The sequence below is a fragment of the Elephas maximus genome, chromosome 24 (genome assembly GCF_024166365.1).
Source record: "Elephas maximus indicus isolate mEleMax1 chromosome 24, mEleMax1 primary haplotype, whole genome shotgun sequence".
NCBI lineage: Eukaryota > Metazoa > Chordata > Mammalia > Proboscidea > Elephantidae > Elephas > Elephas maximus.
In genome coordinates, this window is record NC_064842.1 from 49,505,027 (window position 1) to 49,531,468 (window position 26,442).

Consider the following 26,442-nt stretch of genomic DNA (forward strand, 5'->3'; position numbering starts at 1 on the left):
CATGAGGTAGAAGTGAGTTCAAACTCCTGCTTTTTCACTTAGTATTTGTGTGACTCTGGGGAAGGGTTTTCAAGATTTACTGCTGCCAATAAAATGTGGCAAAAATGATACCTACCTCATTGGTTGATATAAAGAATAAATAACATAGCGTGTGTAAGAATGCCTGCCATCTCAGTGCTTGACACAGAGTAGACATTCATTGAGTTAATAAAGGTAGAGTGACATATTTCCATTGAGATATCTGTTAAACTAATGAGACTTTTCATAGATTCAAGCTCTTCAATTGTAAATTCTTCTATAATAGATTTTTTTATGGACTGTTATTCTACATTTTTTTTTTTCCTTTAGGTATTCAAATCAAAACAGAAACTGTTAAAGACTTAAAGGGCTACCTTTTTATTTTTAAAGTTTGGAACTGAAACTTAAAACAGTTGGCTTTATTTTTTTTAGTTTAAGTCACATTTCCATTGCCCTGATTTTTAAAAATTTTCACATGTACATGAGGCTTTCAAAAATCTTACCTAACTTTCTGAATTTTTGAGGCTTATTTATAAAAATGATCAATTTTAGCAACACTTTCTCTATTCTCATTCTTCAAAACTGAAAATCAAGGATCAGTTGATTATTTGAGAAACACGATTAACAAACCAGCAGTTTGTTATTTATCTATTTTTTAAAAATTAATTCTACCTTAATTACTGACTCTTAATAAGTTAAGGCAACTTGAATTTTACCTATAATCACTTCTGCTAGGAAGCAAAGTTTATCAAAAATCCTTTGATCAAAGCCATAACCTTATAAGTGACAGTCAACAACAAAGACTATGTGACCAAACTAAATGTATCATTCTAAAGCAGTGCTACCCACCAGAAGAAGTATAATGTGAGCCACATACACAATTTAATATTAGGTGAAATTAATTTTAATAATCTTTTTTATTAAACCAGTATATCCAAAAATTATCATTTTGACATGTCATCAATATAAAAACTTTTTTTTTTCTAAAACTAGCCCTGCTTTATTTTTTAAATTTAAATTTTCATTAATAAAAATAGGTAAAATAAAAAATTTAGTTCCTTAGTTTTACTTGTCATATTTCAAGTGCTCAGTAGTCACATGAAGCTACCATAGTACGTAAACAAAAAACAACCTGTTGCCATTGAGTTGATTCCAACTCATAGTGACCCAGTAGGAGAGAGCAGAACTGCCCCGTAGGGTTTCCAGGGAATGTCTGGTAGATTTGAACTGCTTACCTTTTGGCTAGCATGGTAGATAGGGAGGATGTAAGGCATTCTTTTTTTAATAGCTCATGTTAATCCAGGTCATGCTTAATAATAATTTAAAATTATTAGAAAACTAAAATGACATATGAAATAAGGAGATTTTATAAGACTTTAAAAAACTTTTATAATGTTTTAACATTTACATGGTAACTTCTTTTGGAAAAAGACGAAATTTAATTTTCTTTTCAGGAACCAGCATCTACAGTGGTACAGACATACAGTTTCACTAAGATATTAATTACTAGTTAGCATTTACTTTTAACTTTGAATTATCCACTAACTGCTACAAGCAGAAAGGTAGTGAAGAAAAGAGTTTTATTCTTGGGAAAGTCTTATAGTCAGTATGATTATAAGACCTGTGTCTGCAAATATGAAATTCAAGGCAGAATAATCATTTTTTGTTGTTTAAAAAAATACACAAATTTCTACACCAGGAGAAAACTAACTAAGCTATACAAATCACTCCTAAGGGATTTATAAGCATTCCATTTTGTGTTTCTGATACGTGGGAGTGAAAATGTTTCCTTTTCACTTGACATTCCCAATTTTCTGGCTGCTTTGAGACTTTCTGATCGTTCTCCAAAAAAAGTCAAAGGGTTCATTTTGGAGAGTATGATATAAAAGAAGTTCAAGAAATACGAATTCCCCTTCATTGCAATTTTATTTGTGAAATGGTTTGTGGTGTTATAGCAGTGTCGATTAATCCCAATCTTTCTTTTGGATATTAACCAATATTAAGCCTCGCCATATATATGAAGTTCAATGTTCTACAAAGATGCCTTTTTTTTTTTCCATGAGAATGTTTCCAAGGCTTAAAAAATGTTGTTGACTATATTGGTTTTTATAAATACGTGGTTTTAAACCTATCTATTAAAATGATAGTGCAAAAAGGATTAATTAAAGGCTTAAGAGTCCCATTTTCATATATTCTTTTAGGACCACATTCAAGCTCTAACATGAACTGAAGCTATGGGGGTACCACAAGGGACTGAATACATTTGGAGTCACTCTCAAGGATTCCAGTGGCCTCCAAAGTCTACTACTGAGTAGGGATTAGGAATGAACTAAAGAATTTCTAGGTCCCCTTAAAGCAAATTTGAACCCAAATCAACTTGCTCAGAGGCTCCTTCACTCAGTAGCTGGACAAGGTTTATCATTCCTGCCATTCTTAACACGTACTCCTGGAGATTTCTTAGCTGTTCTGATGTTTGATCCTTAGAAGACTTTTTGTGTAGTGATACTAGGCAACAATTAGCAAAAAGCAATTCATCTTTCCCTGGAATTATACTACCGCCAAGCTGTGCTATGCACTTGGCCATTCAAAAATGCTTGTAATTTATATTCTGGTGTACAATGTCAATCACCTTTGGAAAAAAATTTTTTTGTTGTTGTTTTTTGTTAAAGCTTGTGAAAATGCAATAAGAATCTAAGTTTTTTAAGCAGTGCAGCATATTCATTACAGATATGCAAAGCTGGCTGCAAACAAAAATTATATTCCTCCAATATACCAAAATTATTAATATGCCCAGTAGCTATTTTCCATTTTTTTAGCATACAAAACTCCATTTAGTAGCATTTGTTGAACATGATAACTCCCCAGATAGCTATCAAGCAAAGGAAGATATGGTAAGTACCATTAAAGAGAAAAGCCATTAGAGGACATCTGAGGAGTTGGGAGGTATATCAAACTGAAAGAGAAGAGAAGCTTTTAAAGAGGGGAAGGCATAGTACCTCAACTTTGAAGTAAAAATAGTTCATTTCAACAAATATTTACTCAGTGACTATGCCAAGCAAGATGTTAAGAACTGAAGACTCAAGGATTCAGCAAAACACAGTTCCTGTCATCAAAGAGCTTACAGATTAATGGGTAAAACTTAGACACGCATATATTGGGGAGGAGTGTTTGATGGTGGAGATGGAGCTGTTGAAAAAAAAAATCACGTGAGTGAAAGTACTAAAGGCATTAAGTGTGACCCTAAACCAAACCAAACCTGTTGCTATTGAGTCAATTGTGACTCATAGCGACACTATAAAAAAACAAAACTGGTTACCATCGAGTAGATTCTGACTTACAGTGACCCTATAAGACAGAGTAGAACGGCCGCATAGAGTTTCCAAGGAGCACCTGGTGGATTTGAACTGCCAACCTTTTGGTTAGCTGCCCTAGGTCTTAACTGCTAAGCCACCAGGGTTTCCCAACGACCCTATAGTGGCCCGGTAAACAACAACAATGAAAAAAAGAACAAACAAAACAAAAAAAAATCTGTTGCCGTCAAGTTGATTCTGACTCATAGCAGCCTACGGGACAGAGTAGAACTGCCCCATAGGGTTTCCAAGGAGTGCCTGGTGATTTCCAACTGCTGACCTTTTGGTTAGCAGCCGTAGCATTTAACCACTATGCCAACAGGGTTTCCCCATAGTGACCCTATAGGCAGAGGTGTATTCAAAGGACAGAAAGTAGTCTCAGTTTGGATGGAATGATTTCAGAGAAGGGAGCAGTAGTAGATATGAAGCTGGAAAGATTATTTGATCCAATACAAGTAGTGAAGGATTTTAAGCAGGAAAGTGATATATTTAGCTCTTTACTGCAAGAAAAATAAAATTTGGTGGCAGGAAGAGAAGTGCAGACGGGGAACTACATACATATAATAAAAAATAATGATTACAGGAGTGAATGGTAGGAAGTGAGGAGGAAAGGACAGATTGGAGATGGTAGAATGAATAAGATTTGACCACTAGTTAAGTAAAAGGAAAGGGAGGAGTCAAAGATAACTTGAGGTTTGAACCTGACTATCTATTGGGCAGTTCTACTCTGTCCTATAGGGTTGCTATGAGTTGGAATCAACTCAATGGCGATGGGTTTGGTTTGGTTTGGTTTAGGCAGAAAGGAGTCCTGGCCGCGCAATGGTTAAGTACTCCACTGCTAGTTGAAAGATTGGCAGTTCGAATCCACCAGCCGTTTCAAGTGAGAAGAGTACTGGTGGTCTGCTTCCGTAAAGATTACAGCCTAGGAAACCCTATGTGGGACAGTTCTACTCTGTCCTATAGGGTTTCTATGAGTCAGAATTGACTCGATGGCACACAGCAACAACAACATCTAGGCAGATAGTGCCATTGACAAAAATAGCCGCCACATGCTTGGGGAAAATATAATAAGTTCTCTTTTAGACATTGAATTGGAGAGAACAATACAACGTCTAAGAGTAGATTTCTAACAATCAATAGAAAATGGAAAATTGGAACTTGAGAGATAAGCATGACCTAGAAATACAAGTATATTTAAGTTTTTGAGAGTAGTATTATCTGCTCAATGCCTTGAAAAGACAAGTAATAGAGGTTGGAGATAAATCTTGCGAAAATAGAAGGGACTGCTTGCTCAATAAGATTTCTGGGGGCCTATGACTGATATTTTTATGACTGATAAACTGTTGCTGTCAGGTTGATTCCGACTCATAGTGACCCTATGGAACAGAGTAGAACTGCTCCATAGAGTTTCCAAGGAGCGCCTGCTGAATTCAAATTGCTGACGTTTATGGTTAGCAACCGTAGCACTTAACCACTACTCCACCAGGATAAAAGACCTCTTTAAGGTATTGAAAAAGCAAAGATGTTACCTTTAAGACTAAATGGGCCTGACCCAAGCCATGGTATTTTCAGTAGCATCATATGCATATGAAAACTGGACGATGAATAAGGAAGATAGAAGAAGAATTGATGCTTTTGAATTGTGGTATTGGCGAAGAATATTGACTATACCATGGACTGCCAAAAGAACGAACAAATCTCTTTTGGAAGAAGTACAACCAGAATGCTACTTAGAATCAAGGATGGTGAGACTGTGTCTTACATACTTTGGACATGTTATCAGGAGAGATCAGTCCCTGGAGTAGGACGTCATGCTTGATAAAGTACAGGGTCAACAAAAAAGAGAAAGACCCTCAATGAGATGAATTGACACAGTGGCTGCAACAGTGGGCTCAAGCATAACAATTGTGGGCATGGTGTAGGACCGGGTTGTGTTTCGTTCTGTTGTACACAGGGTTGCCATGAGTCGGAACTAACTCGACAGCACCTGACAACAGCAACAACAACAGCAACAGCAACAACAACATGGCTAATATCTTCTCCAAAGTGAAGATGAAGTTCCTACAGCTTCCAATCTTACCATCAAGGAGGTGACAGATACTTAATAGGAGCTCACAATTTCAGAGGCAATTCATAATAGTTGGTGCCCCATTCCACCTATTTAACAAATGTACCCACAAACCTTGAGTTTTGAGTGGAATTCAATGCAAGAGAAGGTTGTCCAGTTCATCTGGACTACAGTGTAAACAATTCTAGTACTTGGTTCTTATGGCCCTAATTAGGCCCACAGTACTTGAAGCATCTGAATCAGAATCTGAGACTGTTCGGTGCCTAGATAAAGCCCCAAAAGGATAATCAAATAGAATCTTTGGAGTGTAGAGATAAATCCTTATTCTTTTCATCAGGTAACTTTTTATTTTCTACAAAGAGCTCTTACTTGTTATTGGATTCTGGTGGGCCCTGAGACCACAAGACTTCCATCATCCCAGACTGTCATTTTTTTATTTAATTGTGCTTTTTAGACCATGGGCTCCTTCAGGACAAGACAGTTACTTGTTCATGTTTGTCACTCTAACAGAGGAGCCTGATGGTGCAGTAGTTAAAATGCTTGTATGTTTTGTGTGCTTAGAAGTTTTTAGTTGCTTAAAACATATTGGTTGAAAATCCATTCCCTTGACCCTGTAGCTATGAACTTGTATGATAAGGAAATAATCATACATGAGTCATATATATGTGTATTGTAAAACCTGCAAAAGCTGGAACCTGTGTAAGGCAAAAACCTGTCAGAGAAGAAAACTCAAATATTTTCTACCAATAGAGATTGATATGAAAATGGTAAGACTTCACCCTATCAAAGGCCAAAAAGTTTCAAAAGCTGGAAAAAGCAAGGCAGTCCCATTGAGTTCTGGCTCTCACAGATTTCATTGTACATATAAAACTAAACAAGTTGCCATTGAGTAGATTCCTACTCACGATGACCCCATGTCTTCAGAGTGGAACTGCATTCCATAGCATTTCAATGACTGTGAGCTTTTGGGAGTAAATTGCCAGATGTTTTTTCTGAGGAGCCTCTGGGTAGATTTGAACCAATAACCTTTCAGTTAGCAGCTGAGTGCTCAACCATTTATGCCACCCAGGGACTCCATACATATACATATATATATAATATTTGTAATAGAGGAAAATTTGGAAGAGATTTAATAATAAATAGTTGACTAAATTATGAAAGAGACATAGTGTACAACCATAAAACCTGCAATTTTGAAGAACGTTGATCACATGGAAACATAGGCATGACATAATCCCAAATTTAAAAAATTAGTATGTAAAACTATAAATACAGCATGCTCAGTTTTTTATGTACAAACCCACATATTTATGAAGGAAATAAATGTGACAAGAATTATTCTTAGGGAGGAGGCCATTTTATGTTTAGGAAAACATCCTCAACCTATTTAAGTGGAAAATAAAACACAGCGATCATGAGTTAGTAGGAAAAATGAAGCAGAGTAATAGTGAGGAGAGTGTGTTTTATACAAGGTGCTCTTGGGAGGCTTCTCTGATAGGTAATATTTGAGCAGAAACTGAAGGAGTGTGGGAGATACACCAGTATGTTTGGTTGCTGGTGGAAATAATCCAGTAAAGAGGGGACAGTCACAGGAGCGATGTCCTTGGTTAGGGTACAGATGAGTATTTAGCCTTAGTGATGAGCACAGCAGTTCCTTCTCTGATAAGGCAGAATACGTGACTGCTATTGCAGATGAGGAAACGCTGATGGCATAGTGGTTAAGAGCTACACCTGCTAACCAAAGGTCGGCAGTTCGAATCCACCAGGCTCTTCTTGGAAACTGTATGGGGCAGTTCTACTCTGTCCTATAGGGTCGCTATGAGTCGGAATCAACTCAACAGCGATGCGTTTGTTTATTGCAGTTAAATTGGTAGGTATCATGGTGGGAGCTGATGAACGTCCTCTTCTGACTGATTTTTATTTTCTGGGTGCAACAAGAAGCAAGGTCATCAAATAAGAGTGAGAAGGGATAAGAAGGGGGGCATATTAAACAGTCATGTAAAAGAGTGGGAGAGTGAACTGACATTTAATTAACTAAAAATTATCTAACAATTGCTCTTAAAAACTAAACTAAAATCTTATGTTTTGTATTTTGGATTAATTTCCTATAAATATAGGTTTTTCTAGCTACATATCACTTTATATCTTTTCAGTTCCCCTACCTTCAAAATGATGAATCCAATAGGAAACTGACAGAAAATAAGGGAAGAGAATTTGTCTGGGTTTAAACGTCCTCAAACAACTTGTTATATAACTAAAATGCCCCTTTCGTCCTTGCTGATGAAATAATTGCATTTTTCTCTCTGTTTCTGAACAGGGTGGTGGTGACTGTCCAGAAATGAGTATTGGAGCTATAAAAATCGCCTTGGAAATTTCTCTTCCTGGCTCTTTCATCTATGTTTTCACTGATGCACGGTCCAAAGATTACCGGCTCACCCCTGAGGTGCTGCAGCTTATCCAGCAGAAACAGTCTCAAGTGAGTAGGAATCAACTCCCAAATGTTTTCATCTCAATGCAGCGTGTAAGAGAAAAGAAGCAACTCAGAGGCGGCCTCTCCTTTTTGATTATCCATGTATGGCACATAACAACAATTATAATTATCAATCAGTATATTGGTACTTCTCTATGCGTGTGTCATTTAAATTAAACATATTAAACTTCTATGTGATATTTGAATATACCATATGAAAGCCTTGTTTTTTTATATAAAATATCTTTTGAAATTTATTTTTTTTATCGTTTAGAATATACACAGCAGAACATATACCAATTCAACAGCTTCTACGTGTACAATTCAGTGACATTGGATAAATTCTTCAAGATGTGCAACCCTTCCCACCCTCCTTTTCTGAATTCTTTTTTCCTCATTAACATAAACTCACTGCTCCCTAGGTTTCCTATCTGATCTTTTTTCTTTATTAATAATATTTTATTGTGTTTTCAGTGAAAATTTATAGAGCAAATTGTGTTCCTGCTTAACAATTACTACACAAAGTATTCAGTGGCATTGGTTACATTTTTCTCAATGTGTCAACATTCTCACTAACTTTCATTCTGAATGTTTCATTTCCAGTAACTTGGTTTCCTTGTCCCCTTACTCCTTCATCTTTGCTTTAGAGTAATTGTTGACCATTTGGTCTCATATAGATGATTTTTTAAAGGTGCGCAGTGCTCGCTGGTAATATTTTTTATTTTATGAGTCAATTTGTTATTTAGTTAAAGTGTGACCTCAGGATAGTTTGGATTCAAGGTTATGAAGTATCTCAGGGCAACAGTGTGGAGGAGTCCTCCTGTCTTAACCTGTTGCATTGATTTTTATGATCCTGCTTAGAAGTCACACAGCATCACTTCTGCCCCCATTTTAATGATAGAAGCAGTTGCAAGCCCACGTGGATACAAGAGGAGGGAAACTAGACTCTTGACAAGGTCACCCTGCAGAAGAAGATATAGGTCAGAAGTTATTGTTGTGGGTGTCTTTGGAAGATGGAATTGACCACAGAGTAAAACCTGACGGTGATGCAGCTTATTCTACCCAACAAATATTCCTGAGGGTAATGAATAAGCATATGGATGAATAAGACCCAGCCCTTGAGTGGGAGGAATTCCCCAGGGAAACAGGAGAGATGGATATGTAAATAAAAACCATACTGTACATAAAAAAAAAAAAAAAAAATTTTTTTTTTTTTGTACATACCTCTACAGCATGTATCACATTAGGGTATAAAGTTCCCAGGAAGCAATGCATATTGCCTGGAAGGTGGATGAGGGGCACTGAGAGGTAAGAAGGCTTTGGCAAAGAGGTCATTTCTCCTAGGGCTCCGGAGAATGTGCAGGAGTTTACCAGGTAGGCAAGGGCCGAGAGAGCTTGAGAGCAAAGAGCATGATCAAATAGTGTACATCCAGGCAGGAGAGGAGGGCAGAGATAAGGCTGAAAAGGTAGGTGGAGCCCAGGTAGGAAGACGTTTTAAATGAAGGGTGGAGAGTTTGACTCAGTCATATGGATAGTGGGAAACCATTGGAGTTAAATGTTAGGATCAGATGCCATGCCATAGAAAGAATATTTGGGAGGCTAGAGCCCTGGTGTCATAGTGGTTAAGCATTTGGCTTAACCAAAGGTCAGCAGTTCAAATCTACCAGCTGCTCCTTTGAAACTCTATTGTAGCAGTTCTACTGTGTCCCTATAAGCTTGCTATGAATCAGAATCGACTTGATGGCAATGGTTTTTTTTTTTTTAGATGGAGGTTGGTTTGGCTAAAAACAAAATACCCATTGTTGTTGGGTTGATTCTGACTCATCATGGTGACCCCATGTGTTACAGGGTAAAACTTCTCCGTAGGGTTTCTTGGCTGTAATCGTTATGGAAACAGACAGCTAGGCCTTTCTTCTGAGGTGCCACCACTGGTGGGTTCGAACTAGCAACTTTTAGGTTAGCAGTGCAGCACGAAAAGTTAGAGCCACCCAGGGACCTATGGATTGGCTAGTCATATACTAAACACCCATATGCTAGCAGGGAGTTTTGTTTTTTAAATTTTTTTGTGTGCTTTAGGTGAAAGTTTACAGAGCAAATTAGTTTCCCATTCAATAGTTTGTAACTGAAGTGTTCCATTGGTTGCATTCCCCACAATGTGTTATCACTCTCCCCATTTCCACCCTGGGTTCCCTGTTTCCTTTTGTCCGGATTTTCTACCTGTTCCTGCCATCTTATCTTTGCTTCTGGGCAAATGTCCTTTTATCTCATATAATTGATTGTTCTAAGAAGCACTTTCCTCTCAGGTGTTATTGTTTATTTTATGGGCCTGCCTATTGTTTGGCTGAAAGGTGGTCTTTGAGAATGGCTTCAGTTCCTGGACAGAAGGGCGTCTTAGGGCTGTAGTCTCAGGGGTTCCTCCAGCCTCTGTCAGACCAGTAAGTCTGGTATTTTTTGTGAGTTTGATTTTTTGTTCTACATTTTTCTCTTGCTCTGTCTAGGAACTTCTGTTGTCATCCCAGTCAGAGCAGTCAGTGGTGGTAGCCAGGCACCATCTAGTTCTTCTTGTCTCAGGATCATGTAGGCTGTGGTTCATATAGCCCATTAGTCCTTTGGACTAACTTCTCCCTTGAGTCTTTGGTTTTCTTCACTCTCCTCTGCTCCAGGCAGGAAGAGACCAATAGTTATGTCTTAGATGGCCAATCACAAGCTTTTAAGACCCCAGGCACTACTCTCCAAAGTAGGATGCAGAACATTGGCTTTATGAACTATGTTGTACTAATTAACGTAGATGTCTCCCAAGTCTGTGGTCATTCACCTTCAAGCCTAGGAACTTTGACCCATGAGGAGGCGTTTGGTTATATCTAAGAAGTTTCTATGACTGTGCCCCTTGTGTGCTCTATTATCTATATTAATGTACATGTAGCACCTACAATTAGGTATGCAAACATATCCACAACCCAACCTATATCTGTAGGTGGGTGTGTTCCTTTATATCCTCCTACACCTCTTTAGCATACCTATCTACGTATGTATCCATTTATAAATTATTGTTTGCTAAATTGCAGGATTGTCTATATTATAGTAATTACCATCCCAGGCCCTTTATTCTTGCATTCCTCTCAGTGTCTTTTTGCCTTGGTCATGTGCTGACTTCCCCCATATTGTGTATTGCCTTTCCCTTCACAAATATTAACTGAGCCTAGCAAGGAAGACCTATATTTCAAATATCAACTCTGACATGGAATCTTACTGGGTCAAAGTTAGTCATTGTTGACTGTTAGCTATTGCTGCATAACAAACTGACCCACCATTCCATGACTTAAATAAATAAGCATTTATTTCTCACATTTCTATACAGTTCAGTTGATCTAGGCTAGGCTTGCTTACTTGTATGTCTGGGAATGCTTTGGGGTTGATTTATCTAGGCTGGGCTCTGGACTCCCTTGACCCTGCTTCATAGGTTTCTCAGCCTCTTTCTGAGACCAGTAGTCTAGCTGAGGCATGTCCTTCTCACAGTTATGGCAGAAATACCGGAATCCAAGCAGAAATTTACAAGGCCTCTTGAGTCCGATTCAGAACTGTTAGAATGACTCTTTTGCCTCATGCTATTGGCAAAAGCAAGTCACATGGGCAATCTCAGAAGAAAAAAATAAGCTCACTACTTTAGTGAGAGAAAGTGAAAAATCACATGGCACAGTGCATGGGAACAGGGACAGATGTGGAATTGAGACCATCTTGTAATCTAGCACAGTCAAAGCTTGCATTGCATAGCTTTTAGTCTATACTTATGAAATGTAGATAACTACGCTCCCGTCTGTGTTTGCTATTATACACGTGCAAGGTCAGGAATTATGTTTTATTCACATAACTATATGTTGGTTATATATATATATGCTAACGGGAAACCCTGGTGGCTTAGTGGTTAAGTGCTACTGCTGTTAACCAAGAGGTCAGAAGTTCGAATCCGCCAGGCACTCCTTGGAAACTCTATGGGTCAGTTCTACTATCTTCTGTAGGGCCGCTATGAGTCGGAATCAACTTGATGGCAGTGGGTTTGGTTTGGGGTTTGGATATACCAACTGCTTAGTAGTATGTAAGATATAATAGGTGAATAATAAATATGAACCAAAACCCAAACCTGTTGCTATTGAGTCAATTCCAACTCATAAGAATAAAATATGTTGATTTATTTCTGGAAACCTTTTAATTTTTTTTTTTTGTTAAATTAGGTGGTATTTGTGCTCACTGGAGATTGTGATGACAGGGACCACATTGGATATAAAGTCTATGAAGAAATTGCCTCTACAAGTTCTGGTCAAGTGTTCCATCTGGACAAAAAACAAGTTAATGAGGTAAGTTTAATAAAATGAGTCAGTTTATTACTAGTTATCAACCTAATTGTGACAGATTCGATTTCAAAAACGATTGGAACCAAAACGTTTCATTTATAGGCCACAGGCCGATAAGGCGTTAACGTAATGTGAAGAAGCATAGATTTATCTCATGCTTTAATTTCTAGATTGTAGTATGTTATAGTGACAAATTATTTAAGTTTAAGCATAAATTTAATTAGAATTCCTTTACTGTTACTCAAGAATTTTTGTAGTTCTTATTGTTTAATGAGGTTGGTTTGTGTTGCTTTTTCTTTTTTTTTTTATTGTACTTTAGATGAAGGTTTACAAAAACAAAGTAGCTTCTCATTAAACAGTTAGTACACATATTGCTTTATGAAATTGGTTAACAACCTCATGACATGTCAACACTCTCCCTTCTTGACCTTGGGTTTCCTGTTACCAGCTTTCCTGTCCTCTCCTGCATTCTAGTCCTTACGCCTGGGCAGGCGTGCCCTTTTAGTCTTGTTTTGTTTCATAGGTCTGTCTAATCTCTGGCTGAAGGGTAAACCTCAGGAGTGACTTCATTACTGAACTAAAAGTGTGTCTGGGGGCAATCCTCTCAGGGTTTCTCCAGTCTGTGTCAGGCCAGTAAGTCTGGTGTTTTATTGCAAGTTAGAATTTTGTTCTACATTTTTGTCCAGCTCTGTCCAGGACCCTCTATTGTAATCCCTGTCAGAGCAGTCAGTGGTGGTGGCCGGGCACTGTCTAGTTGTAATGGACTCAGTCTGGTGGAGGCCATGGTAGTTGTGTTCCATTAGTCCTTTGGACTAAGCTTTCTCTTGTGTCTTTGGTTTTCTTCATTCTCCCTCGCCTCCGAAGGGGTGAAACCAGTGGAGTATCTTAGATGGCTGCTCATAAACTTTTAAGACCTCAGATGCTACTCACCAAAGTAGAATGTAGAACATTTTCTTTATAAACCGTTATGCCAATTGAGCTAGATGTTCCCGAGACCATGATCCCCACAGCCCTCAGCCCAGTAATTCTGTCCCTCAGGAAGCTTCCATGACCTCGCCTTGTACAAGTTGTACTGGCTTCCCCAGTATTGTGTACTATCTTACCCTTCATCAAAGTTACCACTTATCTATTGTCTAGTTAGTGTTTTTCCATCCCCACCCCCTACTCCCTCATAACTATAAAAGATTGTTTCTTTTTTGTGTGTAAACCTTTTCATGAATTTTTATAGTAGTGGTCTCATACAATATTTGTCCTTTTGCGATTGACCTATTTCATTCAGCGTGATGCCCTCCAGATTCATGCATGCTGTGAGATGCTTCACAGATTCATCACTGTTCTTTATTGTTGGGTAGTATTCTGTTGTGCATATGTATCATAGTTTGTTTATTCATTCATCTGCTGATGGGCCTCTAGGTTGCTTCCATCTTTTTGCTGTTGTAAACATTGCTGCAGTGTACATGGGTGTGCATATGTCTATTCGTGTGATGACTCTTATTTATGTGGGATATATCCCCAGGAGTGGGATTGCTGGATCATATGGTATTTCTATTTCTACTTTCTAAGGAAGCTCCATATCATTTTCCAAAATGATTGTATCATTTTGCATTCCTACCAGCAGTATATAAAAGTTCTGCTCTCCCCACAGCCTTTCCAATATTTGTTATTTTAGGTTTTTTTGATTCATGCCAGTAATGCCAGGGCGAGATGGTATCTCATGGTGTTTTTGATTTGCATTGCTCTTTTTTTTTTTTTTTTTAATGGCTAGTGATTGTGAGCATTTCCCCATGTATCTGTTGCCCGCTTGAATGTCTTCTTTGATGAACTGTCTGTTCCTTTGCCAGTTTTTTAATTGCATTATTTATCTTTTTGTTGTAGAGATGTTGAATTTTCCTGTAAATTTTAGAGATTAGACCTTTGTCATTTATAATAGCCAAAAATTTTTTCCCAGTCTGTAGGTTCTCTTTTTACTCTTTTGGTGAAGTCTTCTAATGAGCCTAAGTCTTTAATTTTTAGAAGATCCCAGGTTTCTAGCTTATCTTCTAGAGTTTGTGTGTTGTTGGTTATGGTTTATATCCTGTTAATGCTGTATATTAGGGCCTCTCGGGTTAACCGTATTTTTTCTTCTATGATCATTATAGTTTTGGGCTTTATATTTAGGTCTTTGATCCATTTTGAATTAGTTTTTGTGTATTGTGTGAGGTATGGGTACTGTTTCATTTTTTTGAAGATAGACATCCAGTTTTGCCAGCTCTATTTGCAAAAAAGACTGTCTTTTCCTCATTCAATGGACTTCGGGCCCTTGCCAAAGATCAGGTGACTGTAGGTGGATGGATTTACATCTGGGTTCTCAATTCTGTTCCAATAGTCAATGTATCTGTTGTTGTACCAATACCAGGCTGTTTTGACAATTGTTGCTGTATAGGAGGTTCTGAGGTCAGGTAGTGTGAGTCCTCCTACTTTATTTTTCTTCAGTAGTGCTTCACTTATCCAGGGCGTCTTCCCTTTGTACATAAAGTTATGATTAGTTTTTCTCTTTAAAGAATGTTGTTGGTATTTGGATCAGGATTACATTGTGTTTGTAAATTGCTTTGGGTGTAGAATTGTCATTTTCACAATGCTGAGTCTACCTATTTGTGAGCATAGTATGTTTTTCCATTTATGTAGTCTCTTTTGGTTTCTTGCAGTAGTGTTTTGTAGATTTATTTGTATAGGTCTTTTACATCTCTCATTAGATTTATTCCTAAGTATTTTATTTAAAAAAATTTTTTTTTAAATTTTATTTTGGGGGGGCTATCAAAAAAATTTTTTATTTTATCATAAATGGTATTGTTTTCTTGATTTCCTTTCATTATTCTCTTTATTGGCGGACAGCAATCCAACTGTTTATCTTGTATCCTGCAACTCTGCTGCATTTTTCTATTAGTTGCAGTAGTCTTCTTGTGGAGTTTTTTGGGTTTTCTATGTATGTATAGTATCATATCACCCACAAGTAGGGACAGTTTTACTTCTTCATTACCAATTTGGATGCCTTTTATTTCTTTTTCTTGTCTTATTGCTCTAGCTAGGACTTCCAGCACAATATTAAATAAGAGTGGTGATAAAGGGCATCCTTGTCTTGTTCCTGTTCTCAGGGGGAATGTTTTCAGCCTCTGTCCATTAAGAATGATATTGGTTGTTGGTTTTGTATAGATGCCCTTTATTATGTTGAGAAATTTCTGTTCTATACCTATTTTATTGAGAATTTTTATCAGGAATGGTTGTTGGACTTTGTTGAATGCCTTTTCTGTGTCAATTGAGATGATCATGTGATTCTTTTCTTTCGTTTATGTGGTGGATTATGTTGACTGATTTTCTAATGTTGAACCATCTTTGCATACCTGGTAGGAATCCTGCTTGGTTGTGGTGTATTATTTTTTTGATATAATGCTGAATTGTATTGGCTAGAATTTTGTTGAGAATTTTTGCATCTATATTCATGGGAGATATTGGTCTGTAATTTTCTTTTTTTTTTGTGGTGTCTTTGCCTGGTTTTGGTGTCAGGGTTACACTGGCTTCATAGAATGAATTCAGAAGTATTGCTTCCTTTTTTGTGTTCTGAAATAGTTTGAGTAGTACTGTAGTAAGCTCCTTTCTGAATGTTTGGTAGAATTCTCCAGTGAATCCATCTGGGCCAGAGCTTTTTCTGTTATTGTTGGGAGTCTTTTTTTTTTTTTTAATTACCTTTACAGTCTCTTCTCTTGTTATGGGTCTGTTCAGATTTTCAACATGATTTTGTGTTAGTTTGGGTAGGTAGTGTGTTTCTAGAAATTTGTCCATTTCCTCTAGGTTTTCAAATTTGTTAGAGTATAGGTATTCATAATACTGTTATGATTCTTTTTATTTCTGTCGGGTCTGTTGTAATGTCTGTCATTTCACTTCTTATTTGGGTTATTTGCATCCTCTCCTGTTTTTCTTTTGTCAGTTTGGCCAGGAGTTTGTTGATTTTGTTGATTCTTTCAAAGAACCAACTTTTGGTTTTGTTGATTCTATTGTTTTTCTATTCTCCATTTCATTTATTTCTGCTGTCATCTTTATTATTTACTTTCTTCTGGTGGCTATGGGCTTCTTTTGCTGTTCTTTCTATTTGTTCAAGTTGTATAGTTAATGTTTTGATTTTGTCTCTTTCTTCTTCTTTGATGTGTGCATCTATTGCTATAAAATGTCCTCTGATCATTGCCTTTGCTGTGTTCCAAAGATTTTGGAATGATGCGTTCTCATTCTCATTTGATCCTAGGGATTTTTTGATTCCGTCTCTGATTTCTTCTGTTACCCAGTGGTTTTCAAGGAGGGTGTTATTAAGTTTTCACGTAATTGATTTTTTTTCCTTACTCTTCCTGTTGTTAATTTCTACTTTGACGGCAGGGTAGTCAGAGAAGATACTTTGTATTTTCTCAGTTGCTTTGGATTTTGTTGAGGGTTGCTCTGTGGCTTAAGATGTGGTCTATTTTAGAGAATGTTCTATGTGTGTTAGAAAAGAATGTGTACTTTGCAGCTGTTGGTTGGCATGTTCTATGTACGTTTATCAGGTCAAGTTGGCTGATTGTGTCCTTTAGCTCTTGTGTATCTTTGTTGAGTTTCTTTCTAGATGTTCTGTCCTTTACCAAGAGTGGAATGTTGAAGCCTCCTACTATTACGGAGGAACTGTCAGTTTCTCTTTTCAGTGCTATTAGAGATTGTTTTATGTATTTTGGAGTCCTGTCATTGGATGTGTAGACATTTGTCATGGTTATGTCTTTGTGATGGATTCTTCCTTTAACCATTCATTATATAGTGCCCTTCTTTGTCTTTTATGGTGGATTTTGTTTTACACTCTATTTTATCTGAGATTAGTATTACTACTCTGGTCCTTTTTTGTCGTTGTTTGTTTGATGTATTTTTTCCAGCCATTGATTTTTAATGAATTTATGTCTTTGTTTCTAAGGTGAGTCTCTTGTAGATAGCATATTGATGGCTCCTGTATTTTTAATCTATCTGTCATTCTTTGTCTCTTTATGGGTACATTTAGACCATTTACGTTCAGTGTAATTATTGATAGGTGTGAGTTTATTGCTGTCATTTTGTAGTGCTTTTTTTTTTTTGTGGTGCAGACATTTTCTTTTTCTTTGTTCCTCTTACTCTCCTGTGCTGAATTCCTTTCATTTGTGGATTTTTTTTCCTTCTGTTTTTGAAGATTATGTTTTTACTGAGACTTTATGTTTTTCTTCTTTATTTTAATGAGCAGGTTTGTTAACTTTCTTTGTGGTTACCTTGAAATTTACCTATATCTTCCTAGGTTTGAACTGGTCTACTATTACTTGGTATCGCCTTGCCTTCCTCTCCATTAGAAAGTTCTATATCTACACAGTTTATTCTCTCTTTTAGTGTTCTGACTTTGTTGTCTGTTACAGATTAACCTTTCTGGTTCCCTGTTGTAAATCTTTTGGCTTTGAATAGTCCTCGAGAGTTCATTTCCTAGGTTGGTATCTGGCTGGTGTGATCTTGTGTTCTAGATTCAGGCTGTGGTCTGATTTTGTTTGTCCTCAAACCGAAGGACTCCCTTTAACAATTCTTGTAAGTTTGGTTTGGTTTGTACATATTCCCTTAATTTCTGTTTATCTGGAATTGTCCTAATTTCACCATCATATTTGAATGAGAGTTTTGCGGGATATATTATTCCTGGATGGCAATTTTTTTTTCTTTCAAGGTTTTATATATGTCGTTCCATTGCTTTCTTGCCTGCATGGTTTCTGCTGAGTAATCAGAGTTTATTCTTATTGTTTCCCCTCCGTATGTGACTTTTCATTTTTCTTGAGCTGCTCTGAGGATTCTTTCTTTGTCTTTGATTTTAGCAAGTGTGTTCATGATATGCCTTGGTGGTTTTCTTTTGGGATCTATGCTATATGAGCTTTGTTGAGCCTCTTGGATGGTCAGCTTTTCATCTTTCATGATATAAGGGAAGTTTTCTGTCAGCAATTCTTCAATGATGCCCTTTGTGTTTTCTGTTTTCTCCCCATGTTCTGGGACTCTGACCACTCACTAATCTTTGCTTTTGATTGTATCCCACATCATCCTCAGGTTTTTTTTTCATTTTTCGGTGTTCTTTTTTCTGATTTTTCCTCAAACAGAGTTGTATCCAAGGATTTGTCTTCAATTTCATTGATCCTGTCTTCCGTCGTTTCAAACCTGCTCCTCAGACCCTGTATGATAGTGTCCATTTTTGAAATCTTGATGTTAAATCTTTTGGATTTCTAATTGTTGTTTTTATATGATTTCTAGTTGTGAATTTATTCTGACATTTTGTTCCCATATTATTTTCCTGAATTCTTCCCTTTTTTTGGCCTGTATTTACCATGAATTTGTCTGCTTTGTCCATTAATTTGTCTATTTTTTCCTCATTTTTATCTGCTTTTTGCGTCAACTCTTGGATGGGTCTGAATATTAGAGATTTGAATTCCCTATCAGTTATCAGTTAGTTCTGTTGCCTTTTCTTTTACTGGAAGGTCATCTGGTGTTTTATTTTGGATGCCTACTGGAACCATCCTGTTCTGTTTTTTTATATGTTTTGACATTGTCTGCTGTCTTCGGGACATTCAGTAGTTATTTTCTTCATTTATTGATTGTAGATTTGTTTGTTTCCTCCTGCTTTTTTGTTTTATTTGGTTATGTCTGAGGAGGTGGGCTGTGTGTTCTTTGTTGTTCGCTCATCTGTAGGCACAATACTTTTCACCTCCTTGTCCGATGGGTAGAGCTGGTCACTCAGGTATGGTGCAACAGGTCAGGTATGGCTGAAGGGGAGGGGCTGGAATGGATTGTTTGTGGCACGTACTGGGGCCGACAGAGTGGGTCAGGGGTCAGTGCAGGGCAGGTTCTGATAGGCTGTGCTTGTGCTGCTCAGGGGTGTGATGTTCAGAACACAGTGCAGGTAGGTAGGAGGGAAGGGGGACATTGTGATGTGTGGAGCTTAGATGGGTATGGTAAAGAAGAGAGAGAGGTAACAGAAACAGGAACCCAACAAACAAAGTGCTGAAGAAGTTTGCCATTGGAGTAGAGAGACCAGAAACTAAGAAATGAAGTAAAACAAAAATGAAAAAAGAAAAAGAGACATAAATAAACAAATGAAAATTTTAAAAAGAAAATGAAATGTCCCTAGGAATCCCACTGGTGACTGGGAAAGTAGCCCCTAGGCTTTGGGGTACAGCCTGTTTAGAAGGGGCAGAGCTGGCACACAGCACCAGGTATTCAGGAGACAGGAAAAGAAGGTAAGCAGAGACAGATGAGAAACTGAGAAATGAAGAAAGACAAAAAGAAATAAGATAAAGAAAAAAATACATTAAAAAAAAAGAAAGAAAAGCCCCTGGGGATCCCAATGTCACGGCTGCACAAACCCAGGAAGTGGCTCCTAAACCGCACAGTACAGCCTAGCTAGAAGGGGCTCCCAAGCCATGAAAAGAAAAAGAAAACAAACAAACAAACAAAAAAGTCCCCAAGGATCCCACCAGCATGGAGGCGTGGACCAGGGAAGCAATTCCTTAGCCAAGTGACTCTTCACAGCCTGTCAAGAAGAAGCAAAGATGTCACACGGAGCCTGGTGTTCAAGAGAAAGAAGGGGGGAGGAGGTGAGAGGTAGGAAAGAAACCAAAAGAAGCTGAAAAAGGCAACATCAGCAACAATGAAATGGCTCTGAAGGAACTGGATGGTGTGGGGGCTGGGTGAATCCACGTGGCATGGAACCAGCACCTCCCAGGCCGCAGTCACTTAGCCTGCTGGGAAGCAGCAGAGGCCAAGCAGGGGAAAAAAGGGTAGGGGATGGGAAAGTGTATATTGCTGGTTACCGGGTGCTCTGTCTCCTGCTGGGAGCTCCGTGAAGTTGCTTTCCCATGCTCCCTGCCAGTTGATCTCCAACAGGAGTCCAAGATGGCAAATCTGTGCTGCATTAGCTGAGTAGGAGACCTCTGCTCATAACTCTCCTCCCTCTCTGTTCTCTGTCAGTTTGGTATTCCATCCGGTGCTTGGTTGCGTTCTTTATCTCTTCATTTGACGCTTAGGGTTCCAGGATTGACGTTTTCTTTGTTTCAGTTAGTTTTTTGGATCTTTGCTGTGGAGGGACGGCATCGTGCTTCTGTCTATAGTGCCGTGTCAGCTCCGCCTCTGTGGTTGGTGTTTCTGATTTAGTACTTTTGGATAACTGGTAAAATGGCCTTGATTGGGCACTAACCTAGATGTGAGAAACAAAGTTATTAGTGAGCAAAATTCTAGTGAAGTTTGACCTCTATAACTAAAACTAAATATGTGTTATTAACTACATAGTTACATAAAAACTTTTATGATAGTAAAAGCTATAATATATAGTAAGAAAATCTTGATATTTTCTTAAAAAAAAAAGTGCTGGAGATGTGCCTTGGCTTTGCTCATGATAATAAAACATAATTAATTAATTACGTTCACACTTAAGTTTCCAGAAACATGCCAGTAGAAAGATAAGGTTTTAAGTGGGCATAGTTTACATTAGATGGATCTAAACAACTTCTGTCAATTTCATGACAAACTCCTGTGTGTCTTGAATAAAATGGTTCAGTGGTTTTCTTACTACAAAAGAGTTAATGTATCATGGCGGAACTAATAACGTATTGCAATTTTTGAAAACAAATAATCTAGCCAAGATATTTTTCATCAACATACTGAGATATGTAAACCTGGGTGGTTACTTTAGTCTAAAAAAATGTGTTCTTGGAAGAGACAGCCATATAGAGGTTTGTTGCTTGAGTCCATATTGTACCAAGGAGGGTCTGACAACTACAGGGGGAACCCTTAGTGTTAATTTATATAAACATTTGCGTGAGAATTTGGGAGCCTGGGAAGAAAGGGGCTGTGGAAGAGTGCAGGACCCTCTCAGAAAGTGGGCTTCTTGTCCTACCCTGTAGACTGTAGTTGAACCTAATGATGTGAAATGTTGCTGGTAGACATTTTTGGCAGAACTCTGTAAGACCCTGGGATACAGTCAGCGTCACCGGCACAAAGTGCAGGATGAGTGAGGAAGAGCTTTGTTCTTTCTTGCATCTGTGAAGAACACCAACATGTTTAAGATATTGTGAGGTTTCAGGCTGGAAATAGCAGTAGTGTTCAGTGAGACATATAGACCGTTGGAGCCAACAGAAGGTGCTGTGCCCAGTGGACATGGTGGTTTCCAAAAGAAGGTTCTGGAGAAGAGGTGAGAAAAAACATGGCCAGCACCTAAGGCATTTGAAAGAATAGCTGCTCAGATTTGTTTGTGAACACTTAGCCACATCTTGGAGATTCCCAAAACAGAGTGAACTTTTGAAGGGGATTGTAGAACTTTATTAGTAGCTTGGCCCCAGAGCCAGAAAAACCATGGCTGTGTCCTATGAGTGTGACTCCATTTATATATACATACTCAGGGAAAATTGAATTATACAAAATTGAAAATATTATTATTGTCCTAAATGGAGAAAATAGCCCTATAGAGGTATACTTTATTTTTTATTAACAGCCATGTTGTGGCATGATGCATTATTTTTATAGTCCTAGATAATTTTTAACAATACTTATAGATACCAAATAATTTACAAGGTTAATAACTTACAAAAATTTGGTATAAATTGTAAAAAATGTTACTTTGCTGATTAGTGGTTAGATATAAATTATGAAAAAAGAGCCTGTTTTGTGACGAAATAGATCTTTGATTAATACAATGTAGTGTTTTTTTTTTTTTAGTGTTTAGTAAATTCATTCACTATTCATGTGTTTATACAATTCCAATCTATCTTATAAACACAATTAAATTTTAGAAATCTGAGCTCTCAATGAAGCTTTTTGTTCTTTAGTTTCCATTTATTGCTGTAAAAAAAAAACAGCAATTCTTCTGTGAAGGATTAATCAAGTTTCACAGAAAATATAAACTTAAGATGGCAAACAAGATCAAGTTTAGTCATAGGTATGGTGTATGCGTAGGGATACATTTGAAAGGAAGTGGGAGTGCTGTTGACCAATACACCAGGAAAACAGGCATAAACTGAGAGAGAGAAATTTTGAGGAATTGGCTCATGTGCCCACATGACAGGTGGGGAGGTTGGCAAATCCAAAATTTGTAGGTCAGGTGACAGGTTGGAGATTCCTATAGTCTTATATTCCAAAATCCATAGGTAGATGATGGAAAGTGTGAACGAGTGCTAGCAAGATGTTTATTTACAGTCTGGAGGCATAATACTCCCTAAGGAAATTCACTTTTTGTTCTTAAGGCCTTCAATGCATTGGGTGAGGTCCACCCACATTATGGAAGGTAATCTCCTTTGTTTAAGGCTAACTGATTTAATTCTATGTAAACTACTTCGTAACAGCATCTAGACTGGCATTTTTTGTCAAACAACTGGCACTATAGTCTAACCAAACTGAAACATGAAATCACCACCACAATACTCTTAATCTTTTGCAGTACCAACATTATTTTGCTGTTCCCCAAACATGTAATCTTCTTCAAATTTCTTTTTTGGGTTTATTTGTTTTTCTGTCTGGTTGGTCTGTTGAGCTCAGGGTCCTACTATTGAATCTTTCCTTGAAAGTCCAAAGAATGTCAGTCATTTCTTTCTCTGAGTTATTGCTATGCTTTGGACATACAACTATTATTGCATTACCGTTACACTTTTGAAAACCTGTGAAAGCCAAACCTGTGTGAAGAAGATGTTAGAGGGAGAAAACGCAAATATTTTTCGCTAAAATGAGCTAGGAAGCTCTGGTGACTCAGTGGTTAAGCACTCGGCTATTAGTGAAAAGTTAGGCAGTTCTAACCCAGCAGCTGCTCCGTGGGAGAAAAACGTGGCAGTATGCTTCTGGAAAGATTTACAGCCTTGGAAACCCTATGGGGCAGTTCTGCTCTGTCCTGTAGGGTTGCTATAAGTTGGAGTCAACTTGATGGCAATGGGTTTGGTTTGGTTTTGGTTTAAAATGAACGATAGAAAAGTGGTAAGACTGTACCCTGTCAAAGATGGAAAACTTGTAAGAGAGGACCTGGGAAAACAAGGCAGTTCTGTAGAGTTCTGGCTCTCACGGGTTTCACCACTGTAATTATTTGTTCTTATGGTTCTGTTTGGCACATATTGGATATATGTAATGTAACTTAATGTAATCTCTAACTGTATAGTTTGACAATGAAAAATAGAATTTATCTTTCTAACATAAATTTTTAGCATCCCTAAATTTTACTTGTAAATAATAGTTGCTAAAATGCTGTTTGTGCTTTTAAAGGAAGTAAACAGAATCATGAAAGTATAGTTCTTGTAGTCATTTGAAACGCTGAATTAATATTCCAAATAAAATAAAACACTGAAGAAAAGTATCTCATGGAGGATAGCATAACTCACATTGGTGAAGAGTTTGGACGCCGGAGTCAAATGGATCCATGGAGTCCATTACTTTTGTGCACTTTGTGATGTCCCCAGCCCCCTGCCACTCAAAGAATTCTACTTCTCTTCCATTTGTAATACTTATAGCAATCTCATCCCCCTAACGAATAGATTTAGGAAAGAACATCTCATCTACTTTGGGCCAATGAGACTCAAGGGGAATTTAGCTAAGCGTGTCTTGGAAAAGTTCTCTTCCTCTAGATATGGTCCCAGATCTGATCCAGGCATCTTGCTACAAGTCTGAAAATGACACAAATACAAGGAGCAATGAAGAGCCAAGAAAATCCTGAGCCTGTAGATGAAGTCAACACTCAACTTCATCCTTATGGTAAACCTGCAGAGTTAAGCAAGTGACCTTATTGCTCAAGCCAGTTAGAATTGAGTATTCAGTTACCTAAAGATAAATGCATCCTCAATTTTAAAAATTCTGTATTTTTTGTGACATGGGGTTTGTAAACCCCAGTTTCCTGGTTTGTAGAGTGGTGATAATAGAACTACCTATTTCAGAGAGTTGTCATACGATTCAATGAATAATGCATGTAAAATGATCCACACCGGGTTTGCCATAGGGTAAGCAGTAGTTAATAAACATTAACTACTATTATTATGGACTCAGACATACCAACTATCATGAAGATGGCACAAGACCAGGTAATATTTTGTTCTGTTTTACATGAGGTTGCCATGAGTTCAAGCCGACTTGATGACAAGTAACAACACCACCATCATTATAATCACCTTTACTTAATGAGATACAACATTTGGTCAATTGTCTGGAAGAGTGCTCAGTGGAGAGCTTTGTATGTGAAGAGCAGCCTGGGTGGATCTGCTGCTGGCCACCCTCTTGGCAGTGGACAGACTTTCCAATAGAGGAAATGGTTCTGCTTCTCTGCAGATATAATGATTCCATTTTCAGAAGCAATGAAATTAATTGTCATCTTGAAGATTCATCAAGCATGACTGGAATAAGATGAAATTAAATTCATTTATAGTGTAGAAAGTTGGTTCTTTTACTTTGTGTTAGTCAACATATTTCCTTGTGGTAGTGTTTTAGTTTGCTTTTGAAGTGGGAGACTATGCTACCATGTTTATTAGAAACCAGATGGGTAATTGTTGCTGAGAAGTAAGTCTGAGTGAAAGAATCCAGGAAAAGGCTAGAGGGAAAGTTTTCTTTTCTCCTGTGTGTAAGAAAAATATTGCAAAGGGCGTACTGGAAATGTGTAAGCCTATATGTTACTTAAAGAAAACTACCAAGCTGAAAAAAAATGAGAGAGACTTTGTTAACAGGAAGCAGCATGAGAGTGTTTAAATAGGTTTGGCAAAGTTTAGGGTACATAATTTAGCCGGTTCTCTTTTCTTATTGTTCCAAACTGTCCCATTATATAAGCATTATAAACTCTAAGGAAAAAAAGATGCTATACAAAATATCTGCATGTTTACTGAACACCAGAAATGTGGGAAAGTCTTTTCATTTCACTGAGGAGCAATTTTTCATCTAAAGAAGACTGTAGAGTATTATGCTTTACCCTTTTAACCTAGTTCATCAATTTCCTAACCTAGTTGGGTATATTTTATATCAACTCTCTCTTAAGTTAACTGGAAGTTTTTCATCCTCTCTCTTTTTTTAAACAATGATTTAAGTAGACAATCTAGGTATCTTTCATCTTTATTTAACATAAAAGGGAAGCAAAAGTGAAGAAATAATTTGGCTGAGCATCAGTGGTCTACAAATCATTGTATGGTATTACGTTTTGGAAACACCAGTTAAAACACACCTCAAGGGCATACTTAATTCACCTTTGAAGATGGAAAAGGAACTAAATCATTGTGGTATTATTCCTGCATTTTTATGTAAGCTGCAGGATTGCCAGTGGATCTAATTAATTCTTCTTTTGGGTTTAGAAAAAAGTCCAAATTTAAAATCTCAGAGTTACTCACAGATGCTATATCCTTGTGTCAAAGAAGCTAACACAAAAGGATCCATTGTTAATTAGTGGCAGACGTAGATTGTAATTTGTTTTGAGAGTCTCTCTCCTTTCTCCTCACCTCCCTCAATACCCATATTTAAAAACAAAACAAAGCAAAAAATAGAAAACACAGACCAAAAAGCCCAGAACTTCTCCCTGGATATTCCATGATGGTGGTTGGGTCTATTCTCTACTTGTAAGTAATATTGGCTAGCTGTCTATCTTATAGCAGAATGACATTTTATTAAATAAGGAGATAACTGTCAAATCATTTATATATTTTGAAGTAGGAGAATGATATTTTGAAGTCCCACAATATATCTTAATGCAGCTCTTTGATGTAGGATGTTGTAATTCCAGTGTACCTTGTGAGCACTCAAAACATGTGTGCTGGTTGCCTTCCACTAGAGTGTTTACCTGTGTTGCTCTATTTGGCACAAGCATTTTCTTCTAGACCCTTGTTCTTTGTTAGGCATGATAGACCCTCACACCTCTTTTCTTTCCTTGGTAATTGTCCTGTGATTAAGACAATTAAGCTACAACTTATAATGATTGAGGGCTAATTATGTGCCAGCCATTCAACAAGGGTTATTTCATTTAATCCTTACCACAACCCTATGAGGAAGACATCATTATCATTATCACCATGTTACAGGTGAGGAAACTGAAGCTTAGGGAGTTAAAGGATCTTGCTCAAGGTTAAGCTGCCATTAAGGGTTTGAGCTTAGGTGACTTGTGCAGTCTGTCTCCTGAGACTGTACCCTTGAACACAGGTCTATAAGTTC

General features: G+C 37.5%; 1 protein-coding gene across 5 annotated transcripts in view; it reads left to right on the forward strand.

The window, feature by feature from the left end:
- Window positions 1–26,442, forward strand: part of HMCN1 (hemicentin 1) — a 551,288-nt gene that overhangs the window by 141,296 nt on the left and 383,550 nt on the right. For all 5 annotated transcript variants that reach the window (XM_049868532.1, XM_049868536.1, XM_049868533.1 and 2 more), the window contains exons 3-4: window positions 7,754–7,912; window positions 12,136–12,258. In XM_049868532.1, the coding sequence (XP_049724489.1) occupies window positions 7,754–7,912; window positions 12,136–12,258 (282 nt within the window). The remainder of the gene's footprint in view (window positions 1–7,753; window positions 7,913–12,135; window positions 12,259–26,442) is intronic.